This window comes from Pochonia chlamydosporia, chromosome 1 (genome assembly GCF_001653235.2).
Source record: "Pochonia chlamydosporia 170 chromosome 1, whole genome shotgun sequence".
NCBI lineage: Eukaryota > Fungi > Ascomycota > Sordariomycetes > Hypocreales > Clavicipitaceae > Pochonia > Pochonia chlamydosporia.
This window is the reverse complement of record NC_035790.1, coordinates 7,310,321-7,327,750: the sequence shown is the minus strand read 5'-3', so window position 1 is coordinate 7,327,750 and position 17,430 is coordinate 7,310,321. Positions and strand designations below refer to the sequence as shown.

Genomic DNA, 17,430 nt, shown 5'->3' with positions numbered 1-17,430 from the left:
TCAAACATATGGCATTTAATCTTCGAGTTTCGTAGAAACCTTGGAAACCCCTTGATGTGAAAATCCTATAATTATTACGCTCCCAGAATTACATCCAATCACGAGAGTGGATCCTGATATCTCCACTGGCAGCATCCCAGTTGTTGACGATAGTAAGGGACGATATTCCCTTGGAAGCCAAAGTAATCTCTTCTCGTTCCATGTGACCCAGCACCTGTCCTTTGTAATGCTGAAAAATGAATGACGAGCCCTTGCAGCTTTCACGGATTCTGCAGTGGAAGAAGCCTCGGAAGTTTTTGTTGGGGTGATAGCACCATGGTTAGTCAGCAAATATGAGCCACCCGATCCGAATGATATACGAGATGTAGAGAGCCCAATAGAGAGTATCTGCACGCAATCGCCAGTGGCAACACGCCAGATCCGTATCGTGTTATCGCTTGAACCCGATGATACAAGCGCTGAATCGTGCGAGAAAGCAACCGACTCCACCCAGTCGTCATGTCCCTCAAGTGTCTGCACACACTCGCCTGTTGTGACACGCCAGATCCGTAGCGTATGATCACGGGATCCTGACGCTATGAGTGCTGAGTCGCTGCAGAAAACGACTGACTCAACCCAGCTGCCATGCTCTTCAAGTGTCTGAACACACTTCCCCGTTGCGAGACGCCAGATTCGTATGGTGTTATCACGAGAACCCGACGCTATGAGTGCTGAGTCGTGCGAGAAGGCTACCGACGTGACCCAACTGCTATGACCCTCAAGCGTCTGCGTACATTCACCCGTTGCGGTGTGCCAGATTCTTATCATCGTGTCGCGAGATCCAGAAGCTATAAGTGTCGAGTCATGTGAGAAGGCTATCGACCTGATCCAATTGTTATGGCCCTTCAGCGTCTGGACACATTCACCTGTTGCGGTGCGCCAGATCCGTACCATTGTATCGCGAGACCCCGACGCTACAAGTTGCGAATCGTGAGAGAAGACCGCTGACTCGACGCAGCTGCTGTGGCCTTCATATATTTGTACATTCTTGGCTATGGTAGTGTGCCAAAATCGTATCGTATTATCACGAGATCCTGATGCTATTAGCGTCGAGTCATGTGAGAAGGCTACCGACTCGACCCAATCGCCATGTCCCGTAAGTGTCTGCAAACACTCGCCTGTGGAAATATCCCACATCCGTATTGTGCCATCGCTAGAGCCCGAAGCCACGATCGCCGAGTCGTGTGAGAAGGCTACTGACTCAACGAAGTCACCGTGACCCCCATGCGTTTGCACGCATCTGCCCGTACCTACACACCAGATCCGTATTTTGTTGTCACGAGAACCCGACGCTATAAATGCTGAATCATGCGAAAAGGTTACCGACGTGACCCAGCTATCGTGGCCCTCCAGCGTTTGAATACATTTGCCTATGATAGGGCACCAGATTCGTATTGTATTGTCATGAGAACCAGAAACCACCAGGGCCGAGTCGTGCGAGAAGGCTACCGACGTAACCCAATTATTGTGGCCACCTAGCGTCTGTATACATTCACCCGTGTCAGTGCGCCAAATACGTGTGGTATTGTCGTAAGAACCTGAAATCAACAAAGCCGAGTGGTGTGAGAAGGCTACTGACGTGACACAGCTTTCGTGGCCTTCAAGCGTCTGCATACATTCGCCTGTGGCAGTGCGCCAGATGCGTATGGCCCCGTCATGAGAACCCGATGCGACGAGCACCGAGTCATGTGAGAAGGCTACCGAACTGACCAACTTGCCATGGCCCTTCAGTATCTGCCTGCACTCACCAGTCGCAGTGTGCCAGATCCGTATCGTCTTATCGTCGGACCCTGACGCTACAAATGCTGAGTCTTGCGAGAAGGAAACCGACCTAACCCATGTCCCATGGCCTTCAAAGGTTTGCAAGCATTGGCCCCAATCGCGATGAACCCTCGGCTGTAGAGATATCCACCGCGGGATCTTGTCATTGAATGTGGTGCGAACCTTGCTCCTTGTCGGCGAGAAGATAAGGAGAGAAGAATATATCTGAAGTGGGTTTGTGTCGATGACGGAAGGGTTGGCAATGACGAATCTCACGGCATCGTCAAGGAACTCAGCGAGCTGTTTGTCATCTTGATACTTGCTTCGAGTCGGTAAACGGCACTCGTGAGAACGTACGGTATGACACTGACCTTATAGAATGACTGCAGTGACTTAACAAGTCGAGGAATTTCCCAGGCCCTTCCAATGAGACTTAGTGATTCAACCCAGTGAAGGAAATGGCGCTTGAGGAAACTGTGGACTAGCTCAACGTCTACGACGAGATTTCCCGCACCTTGTACGTGGTACACCCAGTATAGACAGGCATACTGAATTTCTGGAGGAAGGCATTCGCGTACTTTCGTGGGATGTATTGCCGATCGATGTATACCAGGGCCTCTAACATCACATATATCTTGGCGAAGACACTCCATCAAACGCAGACAGTTGACTGCCATCATCTGGTGAGCTTGTGTGCCATCTATTCGAAACGGAATCTTTGCCGTCATATTAGGGTCTAGGAGGAAGTCGCGAAATGAGAGGTGGAACAGTCTCACGGGAGCATTTGCCGACGATGGAATGCTCAGGACTGAGTGCAAGAGGTCTAATCTGGCGTCAATAACATCCCTCTGAGTGTTGAGGACTTGCGCTAGGACAGCTGTTGACAAAGGCGTCCCGAGGATAACGATGGAACCAACGATATATCGAAACTGGCGCAGGACTTCATCTCGGCGCTTTCCAGACACTCCGTCAACCAGTCTATTTAAAATAGGAAGATATGTCGCATTCATCTGCGACCCTTCGCGTATTTGTTTGAATTGGAGAACCTCTTGTAATTGCTGGTCGGGATTTCCGCATTTGCGATCGGCGACGAAGCGACAAACCGTGGCGGCGAAAATGAAGAGCGGAACAGCCATTTTCACAAGTGAGCGAATATTGGGTTGCCCAGGCCAATTTGTGGCCAGTCGCCGATACTCGGGAACCGAAGCATTGTATTCACCACGGATGATGGAAAGCTCGTGCTCTAGGAAGACGCATATGTCCTGCTCGACGACGGATGTGGATACTTCATGGAGAACTATGCTATGATATCTGCTCTCGATTTGCGTAAAACCAAGTCGAATCGGTAGTTCCGGTCGGCTTGTTAAGAATATCCTTAGTCGCGCAGCTTGCAGGCACTTAGCGCTGGTTACAAGATGGAGCAGGCGTTTGATATCGTCCTCCTGATCGCACTCATCCAGAGCATCGATAATGATCAAAATTGATTCCTTCTCCCGTACAGGTGACTGAATCATGGACAGGGGTTGTAAAACAAGCTTTTCGAACTGCTCTTGCATCGTCTTCCTGAAGATAGCAGGATCGCTATCTATGGCATCTTTGACGTAACTAGCAATGGCAGTTACTCTTCTCGTCAGATCGGCCGCGATTGATGAGAAGAACTTGGATATGCTTCCTCGATCGGTTTCACCCCTTTTGAAGAAGAAACTAGCGCCAAGGCGGTTTTTGGCGGCGAAGATGTGTGCGACAGTCCGAGCTACGGTAGACTTCCCGGTCCCCGCCATACCGTTAAGCCACAGGACTGGCTCGGTGCCAGGCTCCTCAGCCCAAGCTGATATTTGTTGCAGGAGCTCAACTCGTGTATTTGGCAGACATGTGGAGTTTTTTAATTCAGCGGGAGAGTCAAACGCGGCTCCGGCGGCCACTTCGTCTTCGAGGCGCGCAAGTACCACTTTCCGGTCGATATCAAGGACGACAGTACTGGCCAATTACACGTTAGCTAATTTGACGACAAGCTACGATATTCCTGGTCAGCCGGTAGACCCACTGTATGTTATGTGCTCCTTTCTTTATATCAGTTGTGATCGATTCGATGCTCTCTACATCTTTACTAACTTGAAATCCATTAGTAGTCTGACTATTTGTTGGCCTGTCAAGGAAACCAACTCGATTTGAATATGCCAATAGACCCCTGCATAGTTTTCAAGTGCTGAGTGGGGATGAAACCAAGAAGCTCTTTCGCAAATGCAGCGGCGGTTGCAGAAGCATACCGCTGCCAGAGACCATTCTTATGTGAATCAGCGTAGTCGCAAATTCCCCTGATGACAAGGCAAGGAAAATGGTTCATGAGTCCGGCGGCTTCCATTTCAAAACAGATGCAATCCTCACCCACGACACCTGCAATTTGGTCTCGAGTGGCGGCATCCTTTATAACTTTGTTTCCAGAAGCAATGATCCCGTAATGAATCTCTGGATCAGTTGTAGCTCGCTGCTTGCGCTTGACTTCTTTGGACGTGTGGCAGGACGTACAGGTGCTGCCGCCAGTATGATTGTAGGTCGATATGAAAAGCCGGTCGTTCTCTATACCCTGATGGACATAGGCGGGTGAGTTGATTTTCGGCCTCTTCATATGCGGATGGGCTGCCCACATCCGTTGCAGAAGATTGGGTATTTTAGAAGGCGCGATTTCGTGCTCGGCCTGCAGACTCGCCAACGCATTCAGGAGAATCGGAGGTGGCATGTTGAGACATCCTTTGCGTTCCCAAGACTCATTCGTCGTCGCCTTGAAAAAGTCGTACTGAACGACGCCGCCTTCGGTTCCCTGGGGCTGACTTACGACGACATCGCCCAGCCGAATATCGTAATCTTGGTCTGGTCGGGCGACACCACCGCCAATTCCCACCAAAAGACCGATCCTGATTTGTGGCAAAGACGAAAGAAGGTTGGCAGCGGTCGTCGCTGTGGAAGTGGTTCCGCACACACCGGCAGGGAGTGAGGCGATGACGACGTTGTGGACGCCAACTCGGCCCCAGGCATAGGAATTAGTATCAGATTGATGTTGCTCAAACCTTTCAGGAGTTCCGTGGCGTTCGTCGAGCAAAGCGATCGCTGCTGCGCGCTCAATAGGCAGAGCTGCTATCCAGCCTATTGTGTAAAGGTTCGAATCATTAAGCATGGTCATGTTCGAAGGCATGGATGGACAATAGTCGAAAAGATGAAGAATTGGGGGGCCCAGGGTTGGCTAGCTCCAAGACCCTTGGTGAGTCGAGTTCTGGTCAGTGCGGGGATAATGGTAGGCTGCATGATCGGGGGTACCCCATCGCTGGGCTTGTAGAGATTTCTGCTTGACTACCCCGTTTCGTTTCGTTCTTGACCTCGCTCCGGGCAAATGGCTCAACGGCACCAATCAACCTGGTGGGCTCCATAGATGTGCAGACAGAGGATTGCAACATATTCAGTGGTGACTTTGGCTCTATTTTTAATTGCCGTTTTGTTTAAGCTTCGCGGAAACCTTGCACCATCGCTTTATTCTCGACGGCTCGACAAGGCCAAGAATCTTTGTTAGATATGCCCAGGGAAAACAGCCGAAACATATGCATGGTGATCCAGAAGGGGCAACAACCAGGCAGCGCAGCTGCTTCCACTGCCACAATCATTTGTCTCAACATCACAAATATAACCATCTCTGACTTTTTGGATTCGCCTCAAATGGCGAGACACGCGTTCTAAAAATCGTTTCCAACACGTGAATGCGCGTATTAGGAGCAAAAAGGTACCGCACTCTGATTCCGCATATATTGATGATATTATTGAGTACTGAGGATGGCCCTACATACGCCGTTGAACTAGCATAAAGAGTGGGCCGGCATATTATCAAACTCATAGATTCGAAAGTCTCGAAAAGCACAACAGTAACAGTGCATCTGATCCGATTTGTCGGCCACTACCGTTTGCCTGCGAAGTCGACTTATTGCATTCTAGGCATTAATGTAAGTGGACTGGAGTTGACTTGTTTAGTAACGTTTCTGAGAAGATTGATAATAGCATTTTCGCCTGGATGTCATACCTGCAGATTAGGAAATTCGTCCGTTGTTTGGATGATGGATGTGTTATTACGTCAGGCACAGCACCTCCTGTTCTTGGTTCTGAACCTGCTTGACTAATTGCTCCCACCAGGGTTGCCGGAGATGAATGGGTTGCTCTGTCTCGAGATGAGGTGGTAACAATAACGGGATGTCTCTGTCAATCCAACTCCAAATGTGTAGCAGCGCGTTGTGCAAAGGTGGAACGCTCTTCATTATTTTGTCAGCTTGGGAGACTCTAATATTCACAGAATGCGCTGTGCGTAGAGAACGAATCTTACGCTCCTGACTGGGGTTTGCATAACCTCAGTGAACCAGTTGCTCGCGACGACCTTATGTTCAGGTACAGTTGCTAACATCCCCAGTAGAAATACAGGGAACAGCGGTGCCTGGACAGTAGATTGGGTTCCGCATGTTGGCATGATTGCGACACATCTTGCAAGATCATCTAGCTTGGAAACCACTTCAGGATGGTTTCGGGACAGTCTAGTCGCTTGGCATTAGTGGTTTCACCGCTATTTGCGACCTGTGCTAATTAGAGCTACTTACCGGAACACTCGACATTGGAGGTAAAGGATCGCGGCGAGGCGCCAGGCTTCTGCAGTGACATCCATCACGGATGCATTTATGTCGATATGACCGTCAATCGACTGACTACGGACCCATTCAATCACTGGTTTCCCAGACTTTGCAGTCTCCCAACTCTTCGATTCAGTGCTCCATTGCCTCATTCTGAGCAATTCAGCATATAAATAATCCGCAGTCATGGATGCGATAGGACTCTCTGCGGTTTGTTGCAAGCTAAATGCGCAATACGTTACCTGGCTTAGGACGTGCAGCAACTTCCTCGAAAATCCGCATCCACGATGAATCTGATATATGTCCTTCTCTGTACCATAGAGAAGCCAACTAAACCGAGATGCCTCCTTTTGCGCATCCGACTTATGTAGAGGGGCTAATGAGGACATCGGTTGGGCCAAGATGACTGCTCGGCCAACAATGACAGACTGGGAGATTCGCAATCCCGATAGTTGGTGGTTTGATGTTTTCCAGAATCGCGATTCACAATCCGTTGCTGGAAGTAACTGCTGATGAGGAGGGGAAGATAAGTTCGGGACGGGCAGCGGCCGCCACGAAAGATTGGATATCGGGACGAACAGAGGCCGCCACGAAGGGTTGGATATCGGGACGAGCAGAGGCCGCCACGAAGGGTTGGATATCGGGACGAGCAGAGGCCGCCACGAAGGGTTGGGTATCGGGACGAGCAGAGGCCGCCACGAAGGGTTGGATATAAACTCATTCGGCCAAGAATTGTTCTTAGGTGAGCCGTCCGGCTCCTCCGAACTTGCCATGGTTATGCCTCTAGATGACTCAGAAGCAACCTGTTCTGGCGGGCGTTGAAGTAGTTGTTTAGACACTGTGTGCGATGCAACTTTTGCCGCTGCTGTTGCCATTGAGGGTACAAAGAGGCCGTCGTGGCACCGGGAATGTGAATTTGATGGTCGGCGGTTTGGATGACCGCTCAAGTAGCACCGCTTTGACCTTAGCTCCGGTGGCTGGACGGTTCTGTTGTAAGGTGACAAGAGCTTCGCGGACCCAACCACACTTGCGGTCAACAGTGCCTTTGGACAGTGGCTTCTGTATGTGCATTTATTCAAATAGAAAGTTATATATATCAGCTTTTAGCGCTTGATAGTCAAAGGGCTCCATAGGATGATGCAATATATAGTGTTTTATTATGAGCGTGTAGGATAAGCAATTTAACCCTAGAACCAGAGCCTATGAGAACGAGGCCGTACGCCTGCGGGTGCGAACGACCATAGGTTCAAGCGTCACGTAGCTTAAGCCTTGTTGTGTCGGTTTTCAGGTCACTTGAGCATTACAGCGCAAGGAAGTTTGGCGTACGAGCGTTGGTTCACTGGCTCGAACGCACCAATGTGCAAGCACTCCACGTGCCTACGCACTCGCTGCGTAGGGCATATTGACTAGCATTTCTCGATCATGTAATGCTGCCCAAGACCACTGCGTGCTGGCTGCGGGCCACTACTCCTCAGTGATTAGGAAGTCACTCTCAGCGGGTATGAGCGCCGCGCAGGAGGAAAGGAAGCCCGACGCATGCCTTCAAAGTCATCCCATGGCAATTGTTGGGGCATCCACGAATCTCCGACCATGCACGAGCTGGTACGGGAGCAGACACGGCGGCGGCCAGGACCATTCCACGACTTAATGCTCCCAGTGTATGTAGGCTGGTGGCTCCAGGTCGAGCTCCTCCTCAATCTGGTCCTGACTTACGGCCCGTGGTAGCTTCTATGTGGTACAAGCCAGGCAAGAGCGCTACAACCGGTAATGGTCACGTCGCGACGCGTAGGGACGATGCTCGATCTTAAATTCCAGGCGATAGATGAAGAGCAGACAACAATAACGAGTTGTAATGAGGTGGTGTTGGTGGGGTCAAGTCAGCACAGCCCATCTCTACGAGCTCCCCATTGTTGGACAAGCTAGGCCCTGAATTGCCATGGTCACAGGCAGACTGAGCCCGACGCAAATCATGACGCACGACACGGCGTAACATTGGACCCAAATGGGCCTCGATGGGAGGGGTGGCCGGATGGCCCTTGCTCACTGCAAGCCGCCGCGGTAAAATTGTAAAGTATTGGCGGTGTCGTAACATGATGGCGCGCAAGATTGATACATATTCGTGAGCGCCCCAGAGGGGGAGGGAGTTGAGGGGGCTGGCCTTACACCAGGTGATTCAGGCTGATTGGGGTCCACATTGCCGGCAACCAATAATGACACAAGTCCTCCCAATCAACTGCATGGGACAATGCCGTTCTTGCCACAACAATGATGTGGTTGCATTCGCAAAGTTTCGATTGAGTCCCCGATGCCCGTCCAATTAACAGACACCGTCAGCTCGAGGTCCAAGACGGGACCATTAACCTTGGCCAACACCGCTTCAGGTCCTCACACCTTTCCGCGCTGAGCTCTGACAATCAGGTGCAACAGACGACCTGCCTTAGCACTAGGGTGTTATTTCCATAATCACAATTGCCTATTCCGATTCCCGGCCGGTGTTAGGGTCGTCCCGTCCCTAGCGCGGTTTAATCCAAACCTGAATCTGGTTTTTTCTGGTGTTATGGGGCTGGATATTTGGTGTCACGGTCAGAGGTTGGGCGGCTGCTGCGTGGGCTGCCACGTGGTTCTTGGCGTAGGTTTTCAGCCAGTGTAACAGAGAACATCAACGGCTGCATGAAGTCAGTGAGCAAAACGGGAAACAATGACAACAACTTGACTTTGAAACCTTCTCCAGAGCCAGTGGCCGGCACGTACGCCAGGAGCTCCTTGGCATACGCAGCGGCAGTAGCTGAGGCGTATCTTTGCCATCGATCGTTCTTGTGAGAATCGGCGTAGTCGCAGATCCCTCGGATCACAAGGCAGGGAAAGTGGTTCATCAGGCCGGCCGCTTCCATCTCAAAGCAGATGCAATCCTCACCGACGTCAGCAACAATCCGATCGCGCGCAGCGGCGTCTTTGACAAGCGTGTTGCCTGATGCGATGATCCCGTAGTGGATCTCGGGCTCAGTAGCGTCTCGAGGGTCACGTTGAACCTCGCCTGCCGTATCACAACCACGGCAGTCCAGCCCGGGGACGTGGTCGCATGAAGCTTTGAATAGGCGGTCATTGTTGAGGCCCTGGTGAGCATAGCCAGGATTTTTTTTCGATCTCTTGCCCATCTTCGGGTGCTTCTCCAGCATCTCTTGGATGAAGCTGGGAACCTTGGAGTCTTTCCGCTCGTGAACGCCCTGGATTTTGACAATTGCATTTAGGAGCACCGTCGGAGGCCGCCCGAGGAAGCCCTTGCGCTCACGCTTGTCACCCGACTTTGCTTTGATTAAGTCGTACTGGCAGACGCCGCCCGATGTCCCATCGGGCTGGCTCACGACGATGTCGCCAAGCCGGATATCGCGGTCATCGTCCGGTCGAGCGATGCCGCCGCCTATGCCGACAAAAAGGCCAACACGGATGGATGGCAGAGAGGCAAGCAGGCTCGAGGCCGTGGTCGCAGCCGATGTAGTTCCATAGTCTCCAGCGGCAAGAGAGGCAATGACGATGTTGTGCTCTCCCACGCGACCCCAGGTATAAACGTTCGTGTCAGTCTGGTGTCTAGTGAAACCAGTTGGAGCTGCATGTTCCTCATCGAGCATCGCTTCTGCAGCGGCTCGCTCGATGGGAAGAGCAGCGATCCAGGCGACTGTGTAGGAGTCGGGGTTGTCCAGAGCGTTTTCGGATGCCATGGTGCGGAGGGAGGTGCACGAGGCCGTCAGACTGGCGGGTGGAACGATAGGTTCGTCTACGTCGACGAGGAAGCTGAGGTTGAGTCACCCAGGGAGAGGGGGAGGGAGGAGACGTGACGACGGCATATTGTTTATCACGTCGGTCGAAGAGCGCAGCCTGTTCAGCTATCATTGAAGGACAAAGGCAGCAAGCTGGTGGTGAGTACCACCTATAGATGGTGCGAGTCCTGTGAGTGCTAATAAAGTAGGCCGCGGCATGGGTAGTTGTGCATATTGGTGGTGCGCCATTTTGTTCTAATTGCATCCGTATTCGCCAGCCGATGCTGGACATTCTGCATGGCCATCCACTTGACAGGCGACTTGCCGCCGTCCCTAGCGACGATGTCTCAGCCGTTCAAGGAGCTACTCTGGGTCACGAATTCACAGATTCAACTCAAAAATGTGGCTGCAAACAAGAAGGATCCTCCCACAGACTGTTGCGTAGAGTTTCACAAGAAAGGAATTCATATGCTCACTGTGACCAGTCTGAACAAGGTCCTTGGACCGGCGAGTGCCAGGGCGAAAATTGAGAGGGTCTGTGAGCGAGACGGCATACCTACGCCGTGGAAGGCAGGATGGGTAAGCCACTACAGCGACCCGTCCAAGGTCGAAAAGGACCCCGCAAGACGCAGGGCTCTGAAGGACGCCCAAGCAGACGACTTAGCCGGGGTCAGTAGTTCAAATGCACATTCCAGTGGATCGATCGGTGACATTAGAGATCAACAAATTCAAGATTTGGAGTCGAAGGTGCTCGATCTGACTAAGACGGTAAGCAGCTTGAATAAAACAGTGAGCGTACTGGCAGACATGTTCAAGGAGTTTATGAAACCTTCAGTATCAGCTCCTGCACCAAAATAAATCAGAGTGTGACATTTAGGTATCGACTTTTGTCGCTCGTTTTCGGCTACACATTGCTGCGTTCGCTCATGTGGAATAGCATCACCAAGTTTCTCTCGATACTATCAAGGTTGTTCTTGAGTACCAACCTCCACAGAGGGGGCCACTACAATCATGAGCCTTGGTACAGTGTGCTCCATGTAATTCTGAGATTTTTGTAGCTAGTCACATCAATTTCAAGCTGAGATATTCTGGCTGTTCTTGGGTCCTGTTGCTTCTGCACTTATTCCCGCAGTGTAATTGGCGAGGCGCGACAGCAGGGACATTGAAAACCAACCTAGTCTCGGTGTAAAATGGCGTCCCAGGAGTGGGCTGACCAAGGTTGTGAAGCTCTGCCTACCGCCTTCCGCTTGAGGTCATGCCAGCACTAACATTTGAGTTGGGTGGTGCACAATGTAGTACAACTGCACAGCTCATCATTTTACTAGTCGAACCTACGTAGCAACTTCGCGGAATTTAATTACATCTCCAGAGTTTTTCGAACCAACAGCCTCCAGCCTCAAATCCCTGTTATTATAGTCTAGTGCAGTCTTTCTAATTACTGGCGGGTACAGTTTCTCCTTTGGGTCGATGGTTAGTATAGGGTAGGAGTTGCAAGACGAGCCAACTCACCAAGTCAGGAGACGAGACGGGAAATGACGGATCATCCGTAGACCTATAGTCGTAATGTTTTTGTTTCCGCCGCACGAGTAGGTAAACATCCGCATCATAACGTTGGCTTAATTGGTCGCATCTTTTCATAAAACGAAAAGTTGCTCTGACAAAATTGTCATTCGTCCTATCTCGTTTACTGACTGAAGGCGGATTCATTTGTAGACAAGGCATGGAAAGCTGTAGTTGCCTCATCCTGAATCTCACCCTATCACCAATCTGGAGGGTGGCTTTATGGTTAGTTATTTCTTTGTTGTGGAGCTATTGTTGGATGAAAGTTCTTTGGTCGGAACCTATTTCTTTACACATGATCCAATTTGAGCTTTTTTTGTCCCTTGTTATAGCAACGTGTCACTGAGGTGCCTCGATGGTGACTGCAATGGCTTTCATGGTTCGTTATTAAACAGCGGTGTTGTGAAGCCATTCTTGGCTGGTAGTGTGTGCTGGATCGGAAATGCACGATGGGGCTGTGCAGCAAATGTCGATTGTCAAGATCAGCGCTCGTCACGGAGAACGTAGGCTCGCATATACATGAAGAGTGGTCTAACCCATTACGCGCCGAAGCTTCCATTGCCCGGCCAGAGAGAAACAAACCTAAGCTGTGCGTTCCTCGCATTCGTCCCAACACGCGAGCCATCCTTGGTCCAGTAGCTTGTGATGTATTTCAGCCACCTGAAAATGGACTTTCAGGTGGCTGAGCAATGTGGCTTGTGCGTGTCTTACGAATCAAGATCTCCAATGTAGAGAAAAGATTGATGGTAGTCCAGCCAGCAAAGCTACATAGCATATTGCCACCAAAAGTGCTACTACAATACTTCAAGCAAGCATAGTGGCAGATTGGCACACAGGAAAGCCTTCACAGCCAATCTGTATCATATCCGTGGCGGTTACCCTTAAAATTTGGCGTCAATTCAAACCATTAAGACCGCCAGATGTGGCGGAAAAAAGTCTGCGAGACGCTTACGTTAATACCCTAAGAAGTCAAAGCTTTTGCTGCTAGTTCGAGCGTATCTTTTTGTCTCTAAAAGCCCGTTTTGGCCATGCATCTTGAGGCAGATCCTTATGCGTGTTTTTCTTAATATCTGCCGAGAATTGCAGCTACGGTCGCTGTGGCGGAAGTAAGTGTCCACAGCGAGTCCCACAAACAAAAAGTTTTACTGGTAGGGCAGCCCCTGGCACCTTAGCTTGCGCCAAAACACGCTTCAGACCACCATTCCTCAGCCTTGCAGTCGTACTAGTCTAGCTAGCCGATGCTCAGTCTGGACGGTATCTTCCCGCCTGCTTGGCAGCAACGCAACAACATGTGTACGTCGGCTATTTCCTCAAAGGCGAATTGAGCTGTTTACGCCTGGCCAGTCAGTTGGCAGCCAGTATGAGATCAAACTCCTCAGAATATTGCTGCTAGAGCCACTAGTGGCAAGGGGCCTTTTCTGTCGATTGAGGCTCATTTCATCAAAGCATGGCGATGACGCAGTATTCGGAGGTATTACATTTTACTGCTCTAAAACCTCATTGTCTTGTGGGAATCGCTGGGTGGATGGTTCAGGACATCAGAAGACCCCGTTGTCCGCTAGAGCAAGTTTTGTGCCGGTACTCTGAGGTAGCCAGAATCGACTACTTTCCTTGCTGTATGCGGTCCGCTTTTGTGGATAAATGAAATGCACCGGGATAGACATGATCGAGAATCATGCAGCTTTGAACGCGTGGGCAGTTGGGTCCTGCGCTGTAAGAAGGGTACACAGCACTCACTCATTGCATTCGCTCATTACGACTGCCCTTCATTGGCTTGCGGAAACATCTTACTGTCAATGGATTAACCCATTGTCATGTGTAGCCACGTAACATTCCATTAATAGTGCCTCTACAAGTTTTACTTGGGCATCATGGTAACAGATATTTGATATCCTGCCGTTTTATATTATGGTACTCTGTTTGGTGTCCAAAGCGGTGGTTGAGGCTGGACTAGAACCCTTAGTCGTGAGCTTGCTGGCAACTTTCATTGCCCCCGTTGGTAATTTGTGGGGTGCAACCTCTTGGTGAACATGCGCACAGGATGTCGAAGTGCCATCCTTATGCCGTCTGCAATTTCATGCTGTCACTAACGAACCAACGGCTTGTTGTCAGGCCTGCTGTGTACCGTAATGTATATGACAACACGTTACCGGTACAATCTTAGTGTTATTAACTCTGTGTTGATGTACCAAGTTCGATGTCAACGCAGGAGGAAGGAGCAGATGGGCCGGGGGGGCCAAGGGGTATTTTGAAGAATTGCAAGGGAGCCAAAAAGCTATTTTTGGCTTGTCGCTGATGCAAACCTGGCCTTGGCATCCCTACAAAAGAGTTGTCCAAAAGAGTACTTTCTTCTTGCACTTTCTCCCACTGTGTATACTTTGATTTACTTTGGCAACACAACAGGGCGCCAGCATCTAGGTGAGATGTGGCGGTTGGCCGATGTGGAGGCACATACATGGCTGCGCCAATTTTCGCTTGATCCCCGTTGTTTTCTACTGCCTTCCAACGCCATCATCAACCATTTTTGCTGCGCAACCGATCAGTCACCGAAGACAACTTCTATCGGCGAACTCTTCTTGGGTTTGGACTAGTGCTGTTGACAGTTGCTCCCTCCAGCTTTGGTAGCATAGGCTGCACCTTGATGGAGGGTGTAAGTCTTGTCATAAACTTTCACATTTCAGCGTCTCCTATGCCGTGGCAGACTAAAAGCCCACGAACAGTAGTCAGATACGTTTACCGCGATGGGGCACAGTTTGTTTTTCTTTTTTTTTTACCAATCTTAGCCAACCTGCTATTTGTTTTATTGATTATCTTTCTGTCTAGATGCAACGGTTCTGGCCAGCAACCCACAATCCGTTGCTGAGTATTTGCCAAACAATGTTACTATAAATTGAAACATAATTTAATGTCTCTAACAAGAAGGGTATGGGAGAACTCTACATGGTAGGTTTACCGGACGGGTGCCGAAAAACTTGAGACAAAATGAAAACTTGCAGAGTAAAAACGTAGAAGATCTGACCCAACGACGGGCATCGGTTTACGGCTGATCTCAATTCATTTGCTGATCAGGGAAAGTACTTCCCTCTCCCATGCGGTATTGCTTATCTTGTGCAACAAGTTGGGCACACAACCGCAGTTTCGAATCATCACTGATGTAGGTTTAGTGGCCTGAAACGTCAATACAGGCCTCAAAACTCACTTTTTTGTTCGCGAGTTAATCCTAATGATTCAAAATTAGTCTTCAGACATGAAGAAACCGAAATATGGGAAAGTAATACCAGTTAGCAACAGCGTTCATCAAGTTGATGGCAGCCTGGGCCAGTTGATCGGCGATTCTGGGAGAGTGGGGCATGCCTGGCTGGCCGTCTAGTTCTGCCCAGTAGTAGCCTTCGCCAGTCGCGGGGTGGTTTGAGCTGCTTGGGGGCGCATAGTTGTTCTGCTGAGCGACCTGTTGGGGGGCCATATGCGGTTGCGGCTGTTGGTAGTTTGATTGCATCTGGGTGGCGGGGACTCCAGAGCCAGGAGGAGTAAAGTTCGCTGGCCCGTACGTATTAGGGATTTGCTGGGGAGAGGGAAAGCAATGCGGTCGCTTACGGCTGAATTGACTTGCACCCTGGACTGACATCTTGAAAAGATAAAGGGAGTATTTGAGGTCGAGGATGAACCAGCTCGTATGTTAAGAAATTTTGGTTTCCGAAAAGGCCAGAGTTTGCTTGGTCCTTCAGGTAAACGGGTTCTAGCCCAATTTATAATTTCTTTCTGTTGGTACAACTCGTTAATCACAAAAGTAGCCTTCTCACGTTATAATCTTCTTTCCCAAAATGTTACAAACACAACAGAACTTAACATCACGAAACATAACAATCCAATAGACGGTAGGTCAAGCGGTGGTTGGCTCCGTAAAAGGGACAGCAGCTCCACTGTCCTCCTTCCCCCAAAAGTACCTCATTGAACGAGCTGTTGGGCTTGGACATAACACACTAACAATACCCCGTATACAGTACGCAGGATTTAAAACACATGTCTTCATTTGTTTGTTAACTAACTATCTGAGAAAGGGACCTTGACTAGTCTGAGCTGGCGCTCCTGATGGAGCACATTGGTACACAACTCACCCATGTCTTCCAACAAATCGAATGTGAGGGTTACAATCCAGAGAGAGAAACGTCTGCCCCACGCTCAATTGTTCCCCAGGTGTGGCAGCAAAAAGCCACCGTTATCAAGTTCGCATGACCATGTACATCTTGTCTGTTGCACTGAGATGAGATACAATCCCATCCACATCATGGAGAAGTGACGGCTGTGAGACAAAAGAGGGAAGGCACACAGTATCTCCTTGACTGCCAAACTGTTACCACCTGTAGGGGTCCGTGCACGAGGACCCACAGCAACAAACCAGTACTGAACGCACTCTGCCGTGACATTTCCCCACGCAAATTCCATACTCCGTACAATTTTGCCTTGCTTGGAACACAGAACGTGAACATGGCAGGTGGAAAACGAAGGGCCACTAGCATAGCTGGTGGATCTCGACCAGCTAAACAACGACGAAGGGCCACCACTAATTCAATTGTTACAGCACCACAGACGCCTGTTCCAATACCCTTATCGTCCCCGCTAAAGCCTCTGCCAAAGCCAAACCTACGCGATTTGTTGACCGAACCGGCCACTTCAACCTTTAAGCCAGTACCTTCGCAAGGCTTTCCCCGTCGTATCTCGACAGACCTACCTCAAGATAGCCTACTCGATATCTTTAGACTGTTTTGTCCGATCCACATGCTCGATCAATGGGCCGAATACATGAACGTACGCTATATCAAGCTACCCGGCCATATAGAAGGCCCAAGAGCTAAACACTGTCGACAGCATGCCTGGAAGCCAACCAACGCCGCCGAGATCTACTTGTTCTTTGGGGTGTTGATATACATGTCCATCCACCTCGAACCACGCTTCGAGCACTATTGGAGTACTGCCCCAACCAATCCAGTGCACCCGATTGCTAGATTCATGTCGCGAAATCGTTTTCAACTTCTCTACCGGCGGTTTTGTGTCTGGGATACTACGGACCCCCCACAAGGGGTATTCAATAAGATTAACAATTGGAGTACTCACTTACAAGAAACATCAACTCGATACTGGAACCCAGCGTCTGAGGCAGGCATGTAATTAATCATTTAATCTGAATCCAAGGTCGGATTCAGATTAATTATTGAATCATGCCTTGGATTCAGGATTAATTATCGGATTCAGCGATTAATTAACATCTGACGGCTGATAAGCACTTTTGAAGAATTGTTGGCGCTGTATTGGCTGCTTTCCATGACTTTGTCGAATTTTCCAGTACCAATTACGTTGATCTTTAGCAAGCCAGCGCCAGTTTGCTCTCTGGTTTACCAGTTGTCGGATAAAACTGCCTCTGTTGATAGAACAAGCAAACTTGGTGTAAATGCTGGCTGTCATTATGTCGGCTATGAGAACTGAGAATAGCCGGAAAAAGCAATTATTTGCTTCGGACGAAAGGAAGTGTTTTGATATTAAAAGGAGAGCTGCAGACAGAGTCTGCAGCTCGAACAAGAAGAACAATGATTTTGTAAAAAAGAGCTTAGTTAACAATGAGTCTCATAACGTGACACCAGTTGGGAGAGCAATATGTATTG

At 49.8% G+C, this 17,430-nt stretch overlaps 5 protein-coding genes across 5 annotated transcripts; 2 read left to right on the top strand and 3 right to left on the bottom strand.

The window, feature by feature from the left end:
- Positions 1 to 88: 88 nt before the first annotated feature.
- On the bottom strand, positions 89 to 4,978 carry VFPPC_18178 (G-protein beta wd-40 repeats containing; the record flags this gene model as incomplete). The annotated part of the gene is made up of 5 exons (XM_018281677.1): positions 89 to 285; positions 360 to 2,118; positions 2,172 to 3,777; positions 3,845 to 3,911; positions 3,964 to 4,978. 5 exons carry the CDS (start codon positions 4,976 to 4,978, stop codon positions 89 to 91), a joined length of 4,644 nt encoding a protein of 1,547 aa, XP_018138705.1.
- A 4,035-nt stretch (positions 4,979 to 9,013) lies between these two features.
- VFPPC_01939 (Pfs, NACHT and ankyrin domain-containing protein) lies at positions 9,014 to 10,174 on the bottom strand (the record flags this gene model as incomplete). Its single annotated transcript, XM_018281676.1, has 1 exon — positions 9,014 to 10,174. The coding sequence occupies one exon, from the start codon at positions 10,172 to 10,174 to the stop codon at positions 9,014 to 9,016; it is 1,161 nt and encodes a 386-aa protein (XP_018138703.1).
- A 381-nt stretch (positions 10,175 to 10,555) lies between these two features.
- Positions 10,556 to 11,071, top strand: VFPPC_01938 (flxA-like protein domain-containing protein; the record flags this gene model as incomplete). Its single annotated transcript, XM_018281675.1, has 1 exon — positions 10,556 to 11,071. The coding sequence occupies one exon, from the start codon at positions 10,556 to 10,558 to the stop codon at positions 11,069 to 11,071; it is 516 nt and encodes a 171-aa protein (XP_018138702.1).
- Positions 11,072 to 14,822: 3,751 nt separating this feature from the next.
- Positions 14,823 to 15,398, bottom strand: VFPPC_01937 (hypothetical protein; the record flags this gene model as incomplete). The annotated part of the gene is made up of 3 exons (XM_018281674.1): positions 14,823 to 14,922; positions 14,973 to 14,993; positions 15,052 to 15,398. The coding sequence occupies 3 exons, from the start codon at positions 15,396 to 15,398 to the stop codon at positions 14,823 to 14,825; spliced, it is 468 nt and encodes a 155-aa protein (XP_018138701.1).
- An 860-nt stretch (positions 15,399 to 16,258) lies between these two features.
- Positions 16,259 to 16,939, top strand: VFPPC_18179 (transposase IS4 domain-containing protein; the record flags this gene model as incomplete). The annotated part of the gene is made up of 2 exons (XM_022429831.1): positions 16,259 to 16,564; positions 16,640 to 16,939. 2 exons carry the CDS (start codon positions 16,259 to 16,261, stop codon positions 16,937 to 16,939), a joined length of 606 nt encoding a protein of 201 aa, XP_022286022.1.
- Between the last annotated feature and the right edge of the window lie 491 nt (positions 16,940 to 17,430).